Source organism: Agelaius phoeniceus, chromosome 4 (assembly GCF_051311805.1).
Source record: "Agelaius phoeniceus isolate bAgePho1 chromosome 4, bAgePho1.hap1, whole genome shotgun sequence".
NCBI lineage: Eukaryota > Metazoa > Chordata > Aves > Passeriformes > Icteridae > Agelaius > Agelaius phoeniceus.
In genome coordinates, this window is record NC_135268.1 from 72,924,393 (window position 1) to 72,943,397 (window position 19,005).

General features: G+C 49.4%; 1 protein-coding gene across 1 annotated transcript in view; it reads right to left on the reverse strand.

Annotated features, from left to right (window-relative positions):
* Positions 1-990: 990 nt before the first annotated feature.
* The window catches only part of ZNF638 (zinc finger protein 638), a 66,951-nt gene continuing 48,936 nt past the window's right edge, over positions 991-19,005 (reverse strand). Inside the window, 11 exon segments of the mRNA XM_077176643.1 lie at positions 991-1,269; positions 1,603-1,721; positions 3,137-3,229; positions 3,431-4,298; positions 6,176-6,241; positions 6,670-7,894; positions 9,403-9,452; positions 13,491-13,616; positions 17,504-17,539; positions 17,693-17,745; positions 17,748-17,796. Coding sequence (XP_077032758.1) covers positions 1,216-1,269; positions 1,603-1,721; positions 3,137-3,229; positions 3,431-4,298; positions 6,176-6,241; positions 6,670-7,894; positions 9,403-9,452; positions 13,491-13,616; positions 17,504-17,539; positions 17,693-17,745; positions 17,748-17,796 — 2,739 coding nt within the window. The 3' untranslated portion in view covers positions 991-1,215.

Below are 19,005 nucleotides of genomic sequence, written 5' to 3' on the forward strand. Positions count from 1 at the left end.
ATGAAGAGACCCATGCCAAGGGGACACCCAGAGACCCCCAGAGCAGTGTCACGGGAATGCCAGGGGACACGAAACTCTGTCCCAGCGGGAAGACTTCACCAACCAAGAGATGTCCCAGTGGGAAAGACTTTCTTGACCAGGAGCTGTGCCCAGGGTCAGCCAACAGAGCAGGGGGCACATCCCCACCGCCACCATCAGTGCCGGGGTCAGCGCCCTCCAGCCCTGCCCGTCCTGACCTCCAGGGCCCTTCCCACACGGAGCCTGGCACTGATCCCACCTTCGAGAAGTTCAGCATTCCCAGGGAGTTTAATCCGAGTTTCCCCCTCTGACTCACCTGGCTGAAATCCACGGGGAGAAATGGTTCCCATGTGCTCCCCAAAAAGGCAGGGGGTGCCCGTCCACGAGCAAAGGAATTAAAGGAATTCCTGAATTCCTGCGGCTCTGTTGGCTGCTAATGAGCCCCAGGAGGGGTTCAGTGCCCCAGAGGTGTCCCCAAGTTTGGAACGTCACCATGGAACTGAGGGGGCTGGGGGCAGGTTGGGTGCAGGGCAGGGACTCATGGAATTGTTTGGGTTGGGAAAAACCCTCTGAGACCATCGAGTCCGGGCTTGCCAAGGCCACCACTGGCCGTGTCCCCAAGTGCCACATGCCCAGGGCTGGTAAATCCCCCCAGGGATGGGCCCTGCACCCCTGCCAGGGCCGGACAGCCCTTTCCAAGGAGGAATTTCCCCAATATCCAACCTGGCCCAGCCTGAGGCCGTTCCCTGGGACCAGATCCCAACTCCTGGCTCCAAGAATCCAGGGAGTTGTGCAGAGCCTGAAGGTCCCCCCAATCCCCCTTTTCTCCAGGCTGAGCCCCTTTCCCAGCTCCCTCAGCTGCTCCTGGAGCTCCAGACCCTTCCCTTGACTCTCTCCATGGATCCCCTGGATCGCCAGTGTCACCCAGAGTCACCAAACCCCAAGGAATGACCCCAAACTCGAGCCCTGGGGTAACTATACAGTAAGAACATTTATTTCCTGGAGACACCTGGAACAGTCTCTCCCACGTCGGACGATCGGAGACACAATTCCAACCCTCTCCTGCTGCTTTGGGTTTGGTCTGTTCCCAGCTCCGATTTTTTACACCGTGGATGCTCCTTCCTGCCCCCGAATGACAAAGGAAATCCGAACACACAGAACTGACTGGCCCCGAAGTGTGGTTCCTGGGAAGCTCCATCACCTGGAGCTCGGCTCCTCCCCGCCGCTTTCCTGCTGCTTGGCCATGAATTTCTGTGGAGAAGGGAGAAGAGATGGTGCTGCAGGGATATTCCGGGATTATCCCCTAAAACCTGGGCCAGGAACACCCGGGCCAGGTTTAATCAGCTCCTCCCACGGCCAAGGTGGGATTTGTCCCGTAAAAACCCCCAAATTCCGCATGGGAAGCTCCTGAGGGGAATGTGGCCAAATCTCAGGGGCCAGGATCCCCCACAATCTGGGCATGGAATAAAAATATTCCATATTCCCACTGCATTCCCAAACCCCATCACACGTGAACTCCCAGGGAATTCTCGGCACCCCTGAATCCAAGGATTTGGGGGGATATTCCCGTTTTTCTGGTGGTACCTCCATGTTCTGCCGGTGCAGGGGGGTCCTGCAGTGGTTGATCATGGAGGGTTCGTCGGCGTAGAAGAGGGAGCAAATCTGGCAGAAGAATCCGGCCTTTGGGACCAGGATGTCCAGAGCTGAGGATACACCACAGTCACCACACACAGCGCCCAGAAATATTCCAACCCCACCTTTCCTTTAGCCAAATCTGGGGGATCATCTGTGATTCCTCAGGGGGAAATTGCAGATATTTAACATTCCAAAAAAATCAGGTTTTTCACCCAAGCTGGTCCTTGCCCCACTTCAATCCACAGGTCATCTCCAGTTCCCATATACACACCATCTTCTGGGAATAAAGCAACCAATCTCGTGGAAGTTGGAGCAGTTCCTGAAGGACTGGCCCCATGGAAAAGTGACCCATGTTGGAGCAACCTATTCCTGAAGGACTGGCCCCATGGAAAAGTGACCCACCTTCCCGAAGGATTAATCACAGGGAAGAGTGACCCACACTGAAGCAGTTCCTGAAAAACTGACCCCATGGAAGTTGGAGCAGTTCCTGAAGAACTGATCCAATGGAAAAGTGATCCACGTTGGAGCAGCCTGTTCCTGAAGGATTGACCCCATGGAAGTTGGAACAATTCCTGAAGGAAAGACTCCATGGAAAAGTGACTCATGTTGGAGCAGCTCCTGAAGGACTGACCCCATGGAAGTTGGACCAGTTCCTGAAGAACTGAGCCCACAGAAATGGGAACAATTCCTGAAGGACTGACCCCATGGAACTTGGAACAATTCCTGAAGGACTGAGCCCATGGAAAAGTGACCCATGTTGGAGCAGCCTGTTCCTGAAGGATTGATTGATCCCACGGAAGAATGACCCACACTGGAGCAGTTCCTGAAGGAAAGACTCCATGGAAAAGTGACCTGTGCTGGAGCAGTTCCTGAAGAACTGACCCCATGGAAGCGGGAGCAGTTCCTGAAGGACTGATTCCATGGAAATTCAGGAAGCTCCTGAAGGACTGACCCCACAGAAGCTGGAGCAGCTCCTGAAGGATTGATCCCATGGAAAAAGGGACCCACACTAGAGCAGCTCCTGAAGGAAAGACTCCATGGAAGTGACTCATGTTGGAGCAGTTCCTGAAGGACTGACCCCATGGAAGCTGGAACAATTCCTGACCTCATGGAATTCACTACATCCCTACACCCTCATTTCACAGCCCTGGCAGCAATTCCCTCCTTTCCAGACACTGAATGTTGGGAATAAAACTCGCCAGAGGATGGGAACCCTCAGGAGACACCACACTGCACCCCACTAATAATCCATAATTCCACCTGGATTTGGAAATCTCCAGAAAAAAACTCTCCATGAGAGGCTTCTCAGTTTAACCAACTAGTTAAATGTGGATTTGGAAGAGCCAAGAAAAACCATGGATTCTGGGCCCTGCCTTTGAGGTTCTCTGTGGTGGTGAGGCACAGGAGGAGTTTTCAAACGGGCAGGACAGAATCTTCCGGCCAGGAAAACCTGGAGCATTTCAGGGGATTCCTTTGGATTTACCTTTGGGAGTGCTCTGCGTCTTGGGGACACCTGGAAAAGTTGTTTTCTTCGGCTGAGACTTTGGTTCTGCATCTTCTGATCCCAGCTGAGCTGCTGGAGACAGAAATGCATGTTGGGATGGAATCATGGAATCGTGGAGTGATGGAATGGAATCATGGAACAGAACCATGGAGCGATGGAATGGAACCATGGAATGGTTTGGCTCGGGAGGCACCTAAGAGACATGGACGGGGACACCTTCCACCAGCCCAGCTGGCTCCAAGCCTCGTCCAAGCCGGCCTTGATGTTCCTCACCTTTTGGCTTGGAGATTTCAGCCATTTCATCCTCTGGGTTTGTATCTCCTAGAATTCCCATTTCTTCTGGTCCTGCAACAGCAACAATATCTTCGTCATCTTCATCCTCGGGCGGGTTCTTCCCTGGGAAAGTGTTTTCTTCTTCCTCATCGCCGACTTCGTCGACTGTAACAAAGTTTAGTTCCTCTTTGAGGTGGTTGAAGTCGGCCAGGAAATCATCCTCATCCTCGTTAACCTCATCCAGAGTCACCAGAGGATTGTCCTCGTTGTCCTCCTGGATCTCATCCACGGTCACCAAGGCGTTGGGATCATCGGGCACCTGGGAGGCCGCGCCATCCCCGGGATTGGTTTTCCCCTCCTCGGCGGCGCTCAGCTCCGCGGGCTCGTTGAGGGGCAGCTCCTCCACCTCCCCAATCTCATCCACGGTCACCAAGGGCTCGGCCTTCAGATCCCGCTCCTCAAATTCCGCCCGGGGCCCATTCCCGTGGGAGCCCGGCTCCTCCTGCTCCGAGATCTCATCCAGCGTCAGCAGCGCCTGCGGATCCTTCACCGCTTCCGACAGCTCCTCCTCTTCCACCACCTCATCCACCACCACCAGGCCCTGGGGGTCGACGCCCGGCAGCGGCACCGGGGCGTCCTCCTCCTCCTCCCCGATCTCATCCAAGGTGACAAAGGACAGCTCACCTTCGGCTCCGCAACTCTTCCCTTTCCTCTTCTTGGGCGCCGGCTCCGAAGGGTTGGCTTTGGGGGCTTCTTTTCTCTTCCCCCTCGGGGGGTTCCGCCGCGGCATCACCGGAGACTCGGCTTCCTCCAGCACCTCGTCCACCGTGACGAACTCGTCCAGGTTAAACGGGAAGAGCTCTTCCTCCTGGGAATGGAATATTTAACTGTCATCTCCAGGAGGAACGTCCACACATGTTGGATCCAAAAAATAACCCCAAATTTAATTTGAGTGGAAAAAAAAAAAAAAAGTGGTCAGGGCTTAAATTGCAGCTTAAACCTTAAACCTGAGTTAATTTAAATTAATGACTCAGAAATTCAACATTTCTGAGTCATTAATTTAAATTAACTCAGGTTTAACCTCATCCACCGTGACGAACTCATCCAGGTTAAACGGGAAGAGCTCTTCCTCCTGGGAATGGAATATTCAACTGTCATCTCCAGGAGGAACATCCACACATGCTGGATCCAAAAAATAACCCCAAATTTAATTTGAGTGGGGAAAAAAAAGAAGTGGTCAGGGCTTAAATTGCAGCTTAAACCTTAAACCTGAGTTAATTTAAATTAATGACTCAGAAATTCAACATTTCTGAGGAATTAATTTAAATTAACTCAGGTTTAACCTCGTCCACCGTGACGAACTCGTCCAGGTTAAACGGGAAGAGCTCTTCCTCCTGGGAATGGAATATTTAACTGTCATCTCCAGCAGGATCCAAAAAATAACCCCAAATTGTATTTGAGAGTGAAAAAACAAATAAAAAAGTGGTCAGGGCTTAAACTGCAGCTTAAACCTGAGTTAACTTAAATTAATGACTCAGAAATTCAACATTTCTGAATAATTAATTTAAATTAACTCAGGTTTAGTTCAGGAAGCCAAAGTCCTTTGGAAAAATCGCAGTGGATCAATAGGGGATAAAATTCCATGGGTAAAATTCAATGGATGAAATTCGGTGGATAAAAATCAATGGATAAAATCCAGTGGGATAAAGGTCAATGGACAAAATTCAGCAGATAAAATACAACTGATAAAATTCAGTGGATAAAATTAAAGGGACAAAATTAAGTGGATAAAATCCAGCGGATAAAGTTCAAGGGACAAAATTCAACGGATGAAATTCAGTGGATGAAATTGAATGGATGAAATTCATTGGAGAAAGGCCAAAGGATAAAATTGAAGGGATAAAATTCTGTGGATGAAATTCAGTGGATAAAGTTTAAGGGACAAAATTCAACGGATAAAATTCAGTGGATGAAATTCAGTGGAGAAAGGCCAAAGGATAAAACTGAAGGGACAAAATTCAGTGGATGAAATTCAGTGGATAAAGTTCAACAGATAAAATCCAATGGATAAAATTCAGTGGATGAAATTCAATGGAAAAAAATCAATGGATGAAATTCAGTGGAGAAAGGCCAATGAATAAAATTGAAGGGACAAAATTTAGTGGATAAAATCCAGTGGATCAAGTTCAACAGATGAAATTCCTGCCAATTCGAAGTTCTGGCTCCAAAGGAACGGGTGCCCCACCCCAAATGATGCCTCTGATTTCTTCCATGGAGAATTCTGAATTTTTGTTACTTTTTCTGCCAAAATATTCCATCCTACCCTCACATTTTCATGGATATTTAACACAAACTGGGAAACTGGGATTTGGGGATGGATTTATGGGATCTGATCCCAGCTGGGGTTTCCTGGTGGCCCCAGCTCCGTGAGCCTGGAAATAGGGACTGGAGAGATCCAAAGGGAATGGATCCAAAGGGAATGGATCCAAAGGGAATGGATCCAAAGGGATTCCAGCACCCCAGAGCCCATGGGATCCATGGACACCAGAAGGAAAAAGGGCAGGAATTTGGCTATCTCATTTTGGGAAGAGGGGAAAGATTCCTGAGAGCAGGAACATCCTGGAATCCTGGAATGGTTTGGGTTGGAGAAGACCTTAAATCCCACCCAATCCCACCCCCTGGAACATCAGAAGTCCCCATTTCCATACACTCCATCCTTTCAATCCCACGGTTTTCCATCCTTACCTCCTTCTGTTTCCCAGTGCTGCCAGTGCCGCTTTTCCAAGCTGCAGCACCGCCCCCACCAGGAGCCTGCAAAATGGGACAAAAAATTCCATGAAATCCCAGGAAATCCCAATCCTCACCGAGCACAGCTTTGTTTGGACCAAAGAGCTGCTCTGGGATGTCTTCATGGCTCCAGGTGTTTGCCACCAACAGGTGACACCTGGCTCAGGAGCCCCTTTTCCATCTGTGCAGGGCTTGGAAAAGCCAATTCCACCTCCCCAGAGGACACGGGCTTTATTCCCACTTGGAGCTGCTCCAAGGAATTCAGTTTGGATTCCCTTCCAAAACAACTTCCATAGGATTTTCCAACCAGTTCCACCCTCGTGGTGCAGCTAAAAGGAACAGGCTGCCCAGCAGCTCCTCGGGCGGCCCCAGGATTTATGGAAAAGGGATGATCCCAGAAACCCAGGGTGGGAGAAGCCCAGGGAACACCTGGGCATTCCTGCCCTCCTCACCTGATTCCCACCAGGATTTTCCTTCGTGCCAGATGTTCCGCTCTCTCCCGGCTGGCTCTGCTTTGAACTTGCCCGAGATTCCAGCTGGGAATCCTTTTCCTGCTGGGATGAGCTCTTCCCACTGTCTCCCTGTGCGTCCACTCCGGAATTTCCATTCCCTTTCCACTGGCTGTTCCCAGCTCCTGGCTGAGCCGCGGTTTTGGGTGGGATTTTCTTCTCCAGCCCCGCTTTGGGGGGGATTTTCTGCTCACCAGCTCTTCCCAGGGAAGGCTCGGTGATCCTGACGGGAATTTTCTGCTTCAGGATGTCCGGGACAGACACCACTGCCTTCAAAAGCGTTTTCCCAATGCAAGATTCCTTCAGGGACGCAGCGGGATTTACCGGAGCTGCCGCGCGGTTTTCTTCAGATTTTGCAGCTCCCATCCCTTTACTTTGTGGGATTTTAACCGAACTTCCCCCGTGCATCTCACCAACAGCATTCCCAGAGTTCTCCCCACCCTTGGATGATGTTTTTCCAGGTGTTTTCTCCAGCTCTGTCCCAGCCTTGCCCCCACTCTTCCCCGGATTTTCCCCGATTTTGAGCACGGATTCCTCCGCTGTCGCCTCTCTCTCTGCTCCAGCCACATCCATTTTTTTCCCTGGAGCATCCGGAGTTTTTGGGACAGCTTTCCTCTCCGTGGACGTTTCCTGGCTGCTTTTCCCAGCCTCGGGAACGGGAGTTTTTTCCGGAGCAGGCGGCTCCGTGCTGGGCTGGGTGACACCGGGTGACACCGTGGGAGCCTCCTCCGAGCTCGGGGACATTCCAGGGACGGCTCCTGGCGTTCCCCCAGCTGCTGGGATGGCCTTGCTGGATGATTCCAGAGGCTCCACGGCGGGAGCAGAGGGTTCCTCATCCTCCTTGTGGATTTCCAGCTCCGGCTCATCCTGAGATTTGTCCGTCCCCGCTCCGGAAAGCGGCGCCGGTTTCTCCTCCGACCTCGCTCCGGGCGATTTGCTGCCAGCAGGATCCACAGGAATTCCAGGATCCGACCCCTCCACATCCATCCCTGCAGGAGATTCCCTCGCTGCTCCTCCTGCCTGCGACTCAGGGATCTCCAGTTGTCCCGCTGGAATCTCCTCCGGGACATTTGGGGTGGGAATTTGGCCTTTCCTGGCCTCTCCTGATGGATTCCCAGCTGGTTTTTGCACCGTTCCTGATCCCTCTGGAATTTTTTTCAAGCCAGAGCTAAAAGCATTTAAAAGAAACAAAAATCAAACCACGGGGAGAGAATTCCAGAAGTCTCAGAAAGCTCTGGCTGCCACCGGTGGGAGTTTTCCTGGAGCATGAGGAAATGGGATTGAGAATTCTGCGGGAAAAGGCGGCACTTGAGGTGAATAATTCACATTTTGGAGACCTCAGGTCTCAGAAAATTTCCATCCCACAGAGGGAAAATTGGGAATATCCCACCAAAAGGCAGCTCCTGGATAAGAGCATTAGAGGAGCTTTGCTCTGTCTGCAGTTCCCAATCCCCAGAGAGCAGGTCTGGATTTGGGATTGGATTTGGGTTTAAAATCCCTGTTTTCCATGGAGAACCCTCTGGGATAACACAGCCCAAGGTGCCACAGGATGGAGCTTTCCAGGGAATTCCAGAGACTTCACTTTGGGATTCTTTCCCACAGCATGAGCTTGGGAAGTGCTGGAATTAGGGATGGCTGGGCCTGGAGCACCCATTCCAGCAGAATTCCAGCACGGAATTTCTGCTCCAAAACCTGGGAAAAATCAGGATTATCCAGGAGAGCGGGATGTGGGATCCTCCAAAGGGATTTTCCCATCAATTTAACATTTCTGGCTGTGCTCAGTTTGTTTTCTACTGGGATTCATGGAAAACTCCTGGGATTCATGGAAAACTTCCCCCTGGATTCATAGAAAACACAGCCTGGGAAAGGCAGAGTCCAGGAGCTGAGTTTAATTAATTAAAGCTTCATAGAAATAATCACTAATTAACAATTAAAATTATAATTCTGGTCTTTTCTGCTCCCTATGAAATGAAATAATTTTGTGTAAAATGTGTGGAACAGGAAAAATGTCCATTTTCCAACTTTCCAGGAGCTGGGATTAATGAAAAAGTCACATTTTAATTTTAACTTTAATTTTAAATCCCACTAGTCTGGAATAAAGAAGTGGCTGTGAGGAAGAGATTCCCGTTAATTTGGGAATTAATGCTCCCAAAATTCAGCAGTTTCATGGAATGATAAGGAAAGAAACGAGATCTGGGAATACAGAGCTTTTCCATAACAGAATTCCTTAAATTTGAGAATGATCCTTACACAATTTGGGGGTTTTGACAACAAAACTCATCCAGAAATCCGAGTTGGAATCACAGGAAAAAGGGATCGAAGCCATATTTAACAAAAATTCCTAAAAATTTCTGGGAATTCAGCAGTTGGGAAAAGGCATTGCAGAGGCAGGGATAGAGGGAAGAGCTGCAGGATGGAATGAAAGCAACAGGAGGAGCCAGGACCTGAGCAGGGGAAAAAAAAACAAGGAAAAACTCCACAGAAATTGGGATTTCACGCCATTTTTCCATGATTTTTTTAATGAATCCCAAATATTTTGTCTCTGGAGGACATGGACTGGGAAGGAGGAGCAGCAGGACACAGCTGGAGGGAGGCTCAGCAATCCCTAATCGTGGATGAACATTCCAAGAGAGAAAAGAAATGGATAAAATTCCCAAAAATCCTTGCAGGCTGTACCTTCCTTTGCTCCCGTCCTCTCTCTTCACTTCCTTTTTCCCGGTTTCTGCCTGAAAAACAAAAATCCCAATCCCTGAGGGTGAAATCCCGGCCCTGAAGAAAAGATCCCAACCCTGAAAAAATCACGATCCTGAGGGAAATCCTATCCTCGAGGGAAAAAAATCCCAAACTCTGAGGAGAATTCCATCCTTGAAGGAAATCCCAAACTGTGAGGGGAAAATCCCAACCCTAAGGGAAAAAATCCCAAACCCTGAGGGAAAAATCCCAAACCCTGAGGGAAAAATCCCAAACCCTGAGGGAAAAATCCCAAACCCTGAGGGAAAAATCCCAACCCTAAGGGAAAAAATCCCAAACCCTGAGGGAAAAATCCCAAACCCTGAGGGAAAAATCCCAAACCCTGAGGGAAAAATCCCAACCCTAAGGGAAAAAATCCCAACCCTGAGGGAAAAATGCCATCCTTGAAGAAAATCCCAACCTTGAGAGGAAAATCCCAACCCCTGAGGGGAAAATCCCAATTCTGAGGGAAGAACTCCAACTCTGAGAGGGAAATCTCAATCCTGAGGGAAAATCCCAACCCTGAGGGGAAAATATCATCTTTGAAGGGAAAAATCCCAATCTCTGAGGGAAATCCCAGACCTGAAGGAAAAATCCCAACCCTGAGGAAAAGATACCATCCTTGAAGGGAAAAAACCTAAATCCTCAGGGAAAAATCCCAGCCCTGAGGGAAATCCCATCTTTGAAGGGAAAAATCCCAAACTCTGAGGGAAAAAATCCCAACCCTGAGGGAAAAAATCCCAACCCTGAGGTGGAAAATTGTGGCCCTGAGGGAAATCCCAACCTAGAGGAAAAATTCCCAACCCTGAGGGTAAAATCCTATCCTTGAGGAAAAAAATCCCAAATCCTGAGGGAAAAAGTCCCAAACCTAAGGGAAAATTCCAACCCTGAGGGAAAAAAATTCTGACTGTGAGGGAAATCCCATCCTTGAGGGAAAAAATCCCAAACCCTGAGGGAAAAATCCAAATCCTGAGGGAAGATCCTGACCCGGGGGGGGGCGCGGAAATCCCAACCCTGAGGGAAAAAAAATCTCAAACCCTGAGGGAAAATTCCAACCATGAGGGAAAATCACGGCCCTGAGGGAAATCCCAACCTAGAGGTAAAATCCCCAACCCTGAGGGTAAAATGCTATCCTTGAGGGAAAAATCCCAACCCTGAGAGGAAATCCCAATACTGAGGGAGAAATTCCAATCCTGAGGGAAAAAGTCCCAAACCTAAGGGAAAATTCCAACCCTGAGGGTAAATCCTGACCCTGAGGGAAAAACTCCAATCCTGAGGGAAAAATTCCAACCCTGAGGGAAAAAAATTCTGACTGTAAGGGAAATCCCATCCTTGAGGGAAAAAATCCCAACCCTGAGAGTAAATCCCAATCCTGAGGGAAAAATTCCAGTCCTGAGGGGAAAATTCCAATCCTGAGGGGAAAAAAATCTGACTGTGAGGGAAATCCCATCCTTGAGGGGAGAAATCCCAAACCCTGAGGGGAAATCCCAATTCTGAGGGGAAAATTCCAGTCCTGAGGAAAAAATACCATCCTTGAAGGAAAAAACCCTAAACCATAAGGAAAAATCACAATCCTGAGGGAAATCCCATCCTTGAAGGGAAAAATCCCAAACTCTGAGGGAAAAATCCCAACCCTGAGGCAGAAAATCAGGCTCTGAGGGAAAAAAATTCCAACCCTGAGAGAAAATCCTGGCACAGAGGGAAATCCCATCCTTGAGGGAGAAAATCCCAAATCCTGAGGGAAAAAGTCCCAAACCTAAGGGAAAATTCCAACCCTGAGGGAAAATCCTGACCCGGGGGGGGGGGAATCCCAACCCTGAGAGGAAATCCCAATCCTGAGGGAAAAATTCCAACCCTAAGGGAAAAAAATTGTGACTGTGAGGGAAATCCCATCCTTGAGGGGAGAAACCCCAACCCTGAGAGGAAATCCCAACCCTGAGGGCAAAATTCCAATCCTGAGGAAAAAATGCCATCCTTGAAGGAAAAAACCCTAAATCCTGAGGGAAAAATCCCAATCCTGAGGGAAATCCCATCCTTGAAGGGAAAAATCCCAAACTCTGAGGGAAAAATCCCAACCCTGAGGTGGAAAATCATGGCCCTGAGGGAAATCCCAACCTAGAGGTAAAATTCCCAAACCTGAGGGTAAAATCCTATCCATGAGGAAAAAAATCCCAAATCCTGAGGGAGAAAGTCCCAAACCTAAGGGAAAATTCCAACCCTGAGGCAGAAAATCAGGCTCTGAGGGAAAAAAATTCCAGCCCTGAGAGAAAATCCTGGCCCAGAGGGAAATCCTATCCTTGAGGGAAAAAATCCCAAATCCTGAGGGAAAAAGTCCCAAACCTGAGGGAAAATTCCAACCCTGAGGGAAAAAAATTCTGACTGTGAGGGAAATCCCATCCTTGAGGGAAAAAATCCCAAACCCTGAGGGGAAAATCCAAATCCTGAGGGAAGATCCTGACCCTGGGCGGGGGGGGGGGGGGGGAAATCCCAACCCTGAGGGAAAAAAAATCTCAAAACCTGAGGGAAAATTCCAACCCTGAGGCAGAAAATCATGACCCTGAGGGAAATCCCAACCTAGAGGTAAAATTCCCAACCCTGAGGGTAAAATCCTATCCTTGAGGGAAAAACTCCCAAACTCTGAGGGAAAAATCCCAACCCTGAGAGGAAATCCCAATCCTGAGGGAAAAATTCCAATCCTGAGGGAAAAAGTCCCAAACCTAAGGGAAAATTCCAACCCTGAGGGTAAATCCTGACCCTGAGGGAAAAACTCCAATCCTGAGGGAAAAATTCCAACCCTGAGGGAAAAAAATTCTGACTGTAAGGGAAATCCCATCCTTGAGGGAAAAAATCCCAACCCTGAGAGTAAATCCCAATCCTGAGGGAAAAATTCCAATCCTGAGGGGAAAAAATTCTGACTGTGAGGGAAATCCCATCCTTGAGGGGAGAAATCCCAAACCGTGAGGGGAAATCCCAATTCTGAGGGAAAAATTCCAGTCCTGAGGGGAAAATTCCAATCCTGAGGGGAAAAAAATCTGACTGTGAGGGAAATCCCATCCTTGAGGGGAGAAATCCCAAACCCTGAGGGGAAATCCCAATTCTGAGGGAAAAATTCCAACCCTGAGGAAAAAATACCATCCTTGAAGGAAAAAACCCTAAACCATAAGGAAAAATCACGATCCTGAGGGAAATCCCATCATTGAAGGGAAAAATCCCAAACTCTGAGGGAAAAATCCCAATCCTGAGGGAAAAAATCCCAACCCTGAGGGAAAAAATCCCAACCCTGAGGGAAAATCCCCGCACTGAGGCAGAAAATCATGGCCCTGAGGGAAATCTCAACCTAGAGGTAAAATTCCCAGTCCTGAGGGTAAAATGCTATTCTTGAGGGAAAAATCCCAATCCTGAAGGAAATCCCATCCTTGAGGGAAAAAATCCCAAACTCTGAGGGAAAAATCCCAACCCTGAGGCAAAAATCAGGCTCTGAGGGAAAAAATTCCAACCCTGAGAGAAAATCCTGGCCCAGAGGGAAATCCCATGCTTGAGGGAAAAAATCCCAAATCCTGAGGGAAAAAGTCCCAAACCTAAGGGAAAATTCCAACCCTGAGGGAAAAAAAATCTCAAACCCTGAGGGAAAATCCTGACCCTGAGGGAAAAATTCCAATCCTGAGGGGAAAATTCCAATCCTGAGGGGAAAATTCCAATCCTGAGGGAAAAAATTTCTGACTGTGAGGGAAATCCCATCCTTGAGGGAAAAAATCCCAAACCCTGAGAGGAAATCCCAACCCTGAGGGAAAAATCCCAGCCCTGAGGGGAAAATTCCAATCCTGAGGGGAAAAAATCCCAAACCCTGAGGGAAAATTCCAACCCTGAGGGGAAAAAATCCCAAACCCTGAGGGAAAATTCCAACCGTGAGGGAAAATCTTGGCCCTGAGGGGGAAAATCCCAACCCTGAAGGAAATCCCACCCTGCAGCTCTTTGCAGGAACATTCTCCCATGCCCAAAAAAAAGCCGGATGGTGGAAAATACGGAATTTTCACCTCAGGAATGTCTCCGTGGGAGGACAAGGAGCAGGTGAGTGTGTGCTCTCCTATGGAATACGGATACTGCTGCAGGAAGCTGTGCATGGAGCGCGCGGATTTGGGGCTGTCCAGGTGCAGGATGGCCTGAGGGAAAAAATTCCTGGTAATTCCTTAATTTATGGATAAAATGAGAATTCTTAAACCTGCTGGAATGCCTTGGTTTTTCCCTGCCATTTTCTAAGCATAAAAAGGGTTAAAAGTCACTTTAAAGGGCCTAATTTGGGTCTTAAATGTGGAACTAACTTGGGTTTTTTGGGATTTAAAAAATACATCCTTGGATTTTTAGGATTTAAAAAAACATTTTCAATGGATTTTGGGATTTAAAGGGCATTTTCTTTGGATTTTAAAGACTATTTCCATGGGTGTTTTCTTTTTGTTTTTGGGACTTGAAAAACATTTTCTTGGTTTTTCTGTGATTCAAAGGATATTTTCCTTGTTTTTCTTGGGATTTAAAAACATTTTCCTCAGGATTTTTTTTTCTTATTTAAAGACCATTTCCTTGTTATTTTGGGATCGAAAACATAAAGAATCCCACAAAAACCTCAGCAATTCTGCCATTCCCATTCTTTCCAATTCCCAAAAACTCCCAACCCCCTCACCCCCAAGCCCCCAAAATTCCCCCAAAAATTCAAAAATATCCCCCAGATCCACCAAAAACTCCCCCCCAAAAAAATCCCCCCAAACTTAAAAAAAATCCCCTAAAAATCACAAGAAATCCTCAAAAAAATCAACAACAACAACAAAATCCCCCAACATTTCCACAAAAATGCCCCAAAATTAAAAAATAATTCTGAAATAATCCCCCAAAATTCCCAAATAAATCTACCAAAATTCTCCCAAAAATTCCCAAAAGATCTCCAAAAATCCCCCAAAAATCCCAAAGGAAAAGAGAAAAGGGAGGAAGGGGCAGAAAAGGAGGGGAAAAGGGAAAGAAGGAAGGGGAAAAGAAGGAAATGGGGGAAAGGGGAAAAAGGGAAGGGGAAAAGGGGGAATAAAGTGGGAAAGAGGAAACAGGGGCAAAAAGGAGAAAAATTGAAAGGATGGGGAAAGGAAGGGGGAAAAGGAAAAAAAAAATCCTCCAAAATCCCTAAAAATTTCCCTAAAATTCCCAATAAATTAAAGGAAAAACAACAAAAAATGTCCTAGAAATCTCCAAAAATTCTGGAAAATTCCCCAAAAAAATTCCTCAAACCATTTTACCCCGTTTTTTCCCCTCCAAGCCCCATTTTGTTTATGGTCCTTGGGGCCGAACCCAGTGGTGGTTGCTGAGCACAGTTCAGTGCTCCACCTTGCCAAGCACAACCCAGCTCCAATTCCTGGAACCTCTCTGCCAAAAATCCCCCATAATTTCCCAAAAAACCCCAAAATTTCCCCCATTTTTTCCCCTCCAAGCCCTGATTTCCCCAGTTCCTGGGGCTGTACCCGGTGGTGGTTGCTGAGCACAGTGCAGTGCTCCACCTTACCCAGCACAACCCAGCTCCAGTTCCTGGAACCCCTCTGCCAAAAATCCCCCAAAATTTCCCAAAAATCCCTGAAATTTCCCCCATTTTTTCCCCTGCCAGCCCCTGCTTTACCCGGTGGCGGTTGCTGAGCACAGCGCAGTGCTCCACCTTGCCAAGCACACCCTGGCACAACCCAGCTCCAATTCCTGGAACCCCTGTGCCAAAAATCCCCCAAAATTTCCCAAAAAACCCCAAAATTTCCCCCATTTTTTTCCCCTGCAAGTCCTGATTTCTCCAGTTCCTGGGGCCGTACCCAGTGCCGGTTGCTGAGAACAGCACAGTGCTCCACCTTGCACAAACCCCAGCACAAAACAGCCCCAATTCCTGGAACCCCTCTGCCAAAAATCCCCCAAAATTTTGCCAAAAAACCCCATTTTCCCCCATTTTCCCCCTGCCAGCCCTGCTGTAGCTGGTGGTGGTTGCTGAGCACAGCGCAGTGCTCCACCTTACCCAGCACAAACCAGCTCCAATTCCTGGAACCCCTCTGCCAAAAATCCCCCAAAATTTCCCTAAAAATACCCATTTTCCCCCATTTTTTCCCCTCCAAGCCCTGATTTCTCTGGTCCTTGGGGCCGTACCCAGTGGCGGTTGCTGAGCACGGCACAGTGCTCCACCTTGCACAACCCAGCACTGGCCCCAATTCCTGGAACCCCTGTGCCAAAAATCCCCCAAAATTTCCAAAAAACCCCCCATTTTTGCCCATTTGTGCCCATGTTTTGCCCATTTTGGGCCATGTTTTGCCCGTGTTTTGCCCTGCTGTACCCGGTGGTGGTTGCTGAGCACGGCGCAGTGCTCCACCTTACCAAGCACAACCCAGCTCCAATTCCTGGAACGCCTGTGCCAAAAAATCCCCCAATATCTCCCCAAAAACCCCCATTTTTGCCCATTTTGGGCCATGTTTTGCCCGTGTTTTGCCCTGCTGTACCCGGTGGCGGTTGCTGAGCACGGTGCAGTGCTCCACCTTGCCAAGCACACCCTGGCACAAACCAGCTCCAATTCCTGGAACCCCTGTGCCAAAAATCCCCCAAAATTTCCCCAAAAAAAACCCCATGTTTTGCCCATGTGTTTTACCCGTGTTTTGCCCCTGTTTTCCCCCGTGTTTGCCCCGTGCCGTACCCGGCGGCGGTTGCTGAGCACAGCGCAGTGCTCCACCTTGCACAACCCAGCACTGGTCCCAATTCCTGGAACCCCTGTGCCAAAAAACCCCTAAAATCTCCCCAAAACCTCCATGTTTTGCCCATTTTGGCCTGTGTTTTGCCCATTTTCCCCCGTGTTTTGCCCCATGCCGTACCCGGTGGCAGTTGCTGAGCACAGTGCAGTGCTCCACCTTGCCAAGCACAACCCAGCTCCAATTCCTGGAACCCCCGTGCCAAAAATCCCCCAAAATCTCCCAAAACCCCCATGTTTTGCCCATTTTTGCCCGTGTTTTGCCCGTGTTTTGCCCGTGTTTTGCCCGTGTTTTGCCCATGTGTTTTGCCCGTGTTTTGCCGTGTTTCCCCCCGTGTTTGCCCCTGTGCCGTACCCGGTGGCGGTTGCTGAGCACAGCGCAGTGCTCCACCTTGCACAACCCAGCACTGGCCCCAATTCCTGGAACCCCCTGTGCCAAAAATCCCCTAAAATCTCCCCAAAACCCCCCATGTTTTGCCCGTGTTTTGCCCGTGTTTTGCCCGTGTTTTGCCCGTGTTTGCCCGTGTTTTGCCCGTATTTTGCCCGTGTTTTGCCCGTGTTTTGCCCGTGTTTTGCCCATGTTTTGCCCGTGTTTTGCCCATTTTTGCCCATGTTTTGCCCGTGTTTTGCCCGTGTTTTGCCCGTGTTTTGCCGTGTTTTGCCCGTGTTTTGCCCGTGTTTTGCCCGTGTTTTGCCCGTGTTTTACCCATGTTTTGCCCGTGTTTTGCCATGTTTTCCCCGTGCCGTACCCGGTGGCGGTTGCTGAGCACGGCGCAGTGCTCCACCTTGCACAACCCAGCACTGGCCCCAATTCCTGGAACCCCTGTGCCAAAAATCCCCCAAAATCTCCCCAAACCCCCATGTTTTTGCCCATGTTTTGCCCATTTTTGCCATGTTTTGCCCATTTTGGCCCATGTTTTGCCCGTGTTTTCCCCATATTTTGCCCGTGTTTTGCCCGTGTTTTGCCCGTGTGTTGCCCGTGTTTTGCCTGTGTTTTGCCCATATTTTGCCCATGTTTTGCCCGTATTTTGCCCATATTTTGCCCGTTTTGCCGTGTTTTGCCCGTGTTTTGCCCGTGTTTTGCCCATGTTTTGCCCATGTTTTGCCCGTGTTTTGCCCGTGTTTGCCCATGTTTTCCCCCGTGTTTCCCCGTGCCGTACCCGGCGGCGGTTGCTGAGCACGGCGTAGTGCTCCACCTTGCCAAGGACAACCCAGCTCCAATTCCTGGAACCCCTCTGCCACAAATCCCCCAAAATCTCCCCAAAAAACCCATTTTTGCTCCATGTTTTCCCCGTGCCGTACCCGGCGGCGGTTGCTGAGCACGGCGTAGTGCTCCACCTTGCACAACCCAGCACTGGCCCCAATTCCTGGAACCCCTGTGCCAAAAATGCCCCAAAATCTCCCCAAAACCCCATGTTTTGCCCATGTTTTCCCCCCGTGTTTGCCCGTGCCGTACCCGGCGGCGGTTGCTGAGCCGGCGTAGTGCTCCACCTTGCCGAAGCGCAGCCCCGCGCACACCAGCTCCAGCTCCCGGTAGCCTGGGCTGGGAGGTTCCCCAGGTGCACCAGGTGAGAGCGCAGAGAGGCAGCGTCCACCTGAGGGGAGAACAGCAGGGGGGGTAATGGGGGAACGGGGGGGGGAAAATGGGGAAAAAGTGGGGGGAAAAGCAGAAAAAAGGGGTAAAAGGAAAAAAGGGAGAAAAGGGGGGAAAGGGGGGAATAAGTGGGGGGAAAAAAGGGGAAAAGGGAGAAAAGGGGAGAAAAGGGGAGAAAAGGGGAAAAAAGGGGGAAAAGGGGGGAAAGGGGGGAAAAAGGGGGAAAAGGAAGGAGAAAAGGGGAGAAAAGGGAGAAAAGGGGAAAGGGGGAAAGGGGGAGAAAAGGGGGAAATAAGTGGAGGGAAAAGGGGAAAAGGGAGAAAAGGGGAGAAAAGGGGGAAAAAGGAGGGGGAAGGGGGAAAAGGGGAAGAAAAGGGGAAAAAGTGGGGGAAAAGCGGAAAAAAGGGGTAAAAGGAAGAAAGGGAGAAAGGGGGGAAAGGGGGAAAAAGGGGAAAAGGGGAGAAAAGGGGGATAAAAAGGGGTGAAAGGGAGGAAAAAGAGGGGAAAAGGGGAAGAAAGGGGGAGAAAGGGGGAGAAAGGGGAAAAAAGGGGAGAAAAGGGGAGAAAAGGGGAAAAGGGGAGAAAAGGGGAGAAAAGGGGAGAAAAGGGGAGAAAAGGGGAGAAAAGGGGAGAAAAGGGGAAAAGGAGGGAAAAAGGAGGGAAAGGGGGGAGGGAAAAGGGGGAAAAAGGGGAAAAAAGGGAGAAAGGGGGATAAAAAGGGGTGAAAGGGAGGAAAAAGGGGGAAAGGGGAAGAAAGGGGAAGAAAGGGGAAAAAGGGGGAAAAAGGGGAAAAAGGGGAAAAGGGGAAAAAGGGGAAAAGGGGGGAAAAAGGGGAAAAAAGGGGAAAAAAGGGGGAAAAAGGGGGGAAAAGGGGGGAAAAGGGGGGAAAAAGGGGGAAAAGGGGGAAAAGGGGGAAAAGGGGGAAAGGGGGAAAAAGGGGGGAAAAAGGGGGAAAAAGGGGGAAAAAGGGGGAAAAGGGGAAAAAAGGGGAAAAAGGGGGAAAAGGGGGAAAAAGGGAAAAAAGGGGAAAAAGGGGGAAAAGGGGGGAAAAGGGGGGAAAGGGGGGAAAAGGGGGGAAAAGGGGAAAAAGGGGGAAAAAGGGGAAAAAGGGGGGAAAAGGGGAAAAAGGGGAAAAAAGGGGAAAAGGGGGGAAAAGGGGGAAAAGGGGAAAAGGGGGGAAAAGGGGGGAAAGTGGGGGGAAAACGGGGGA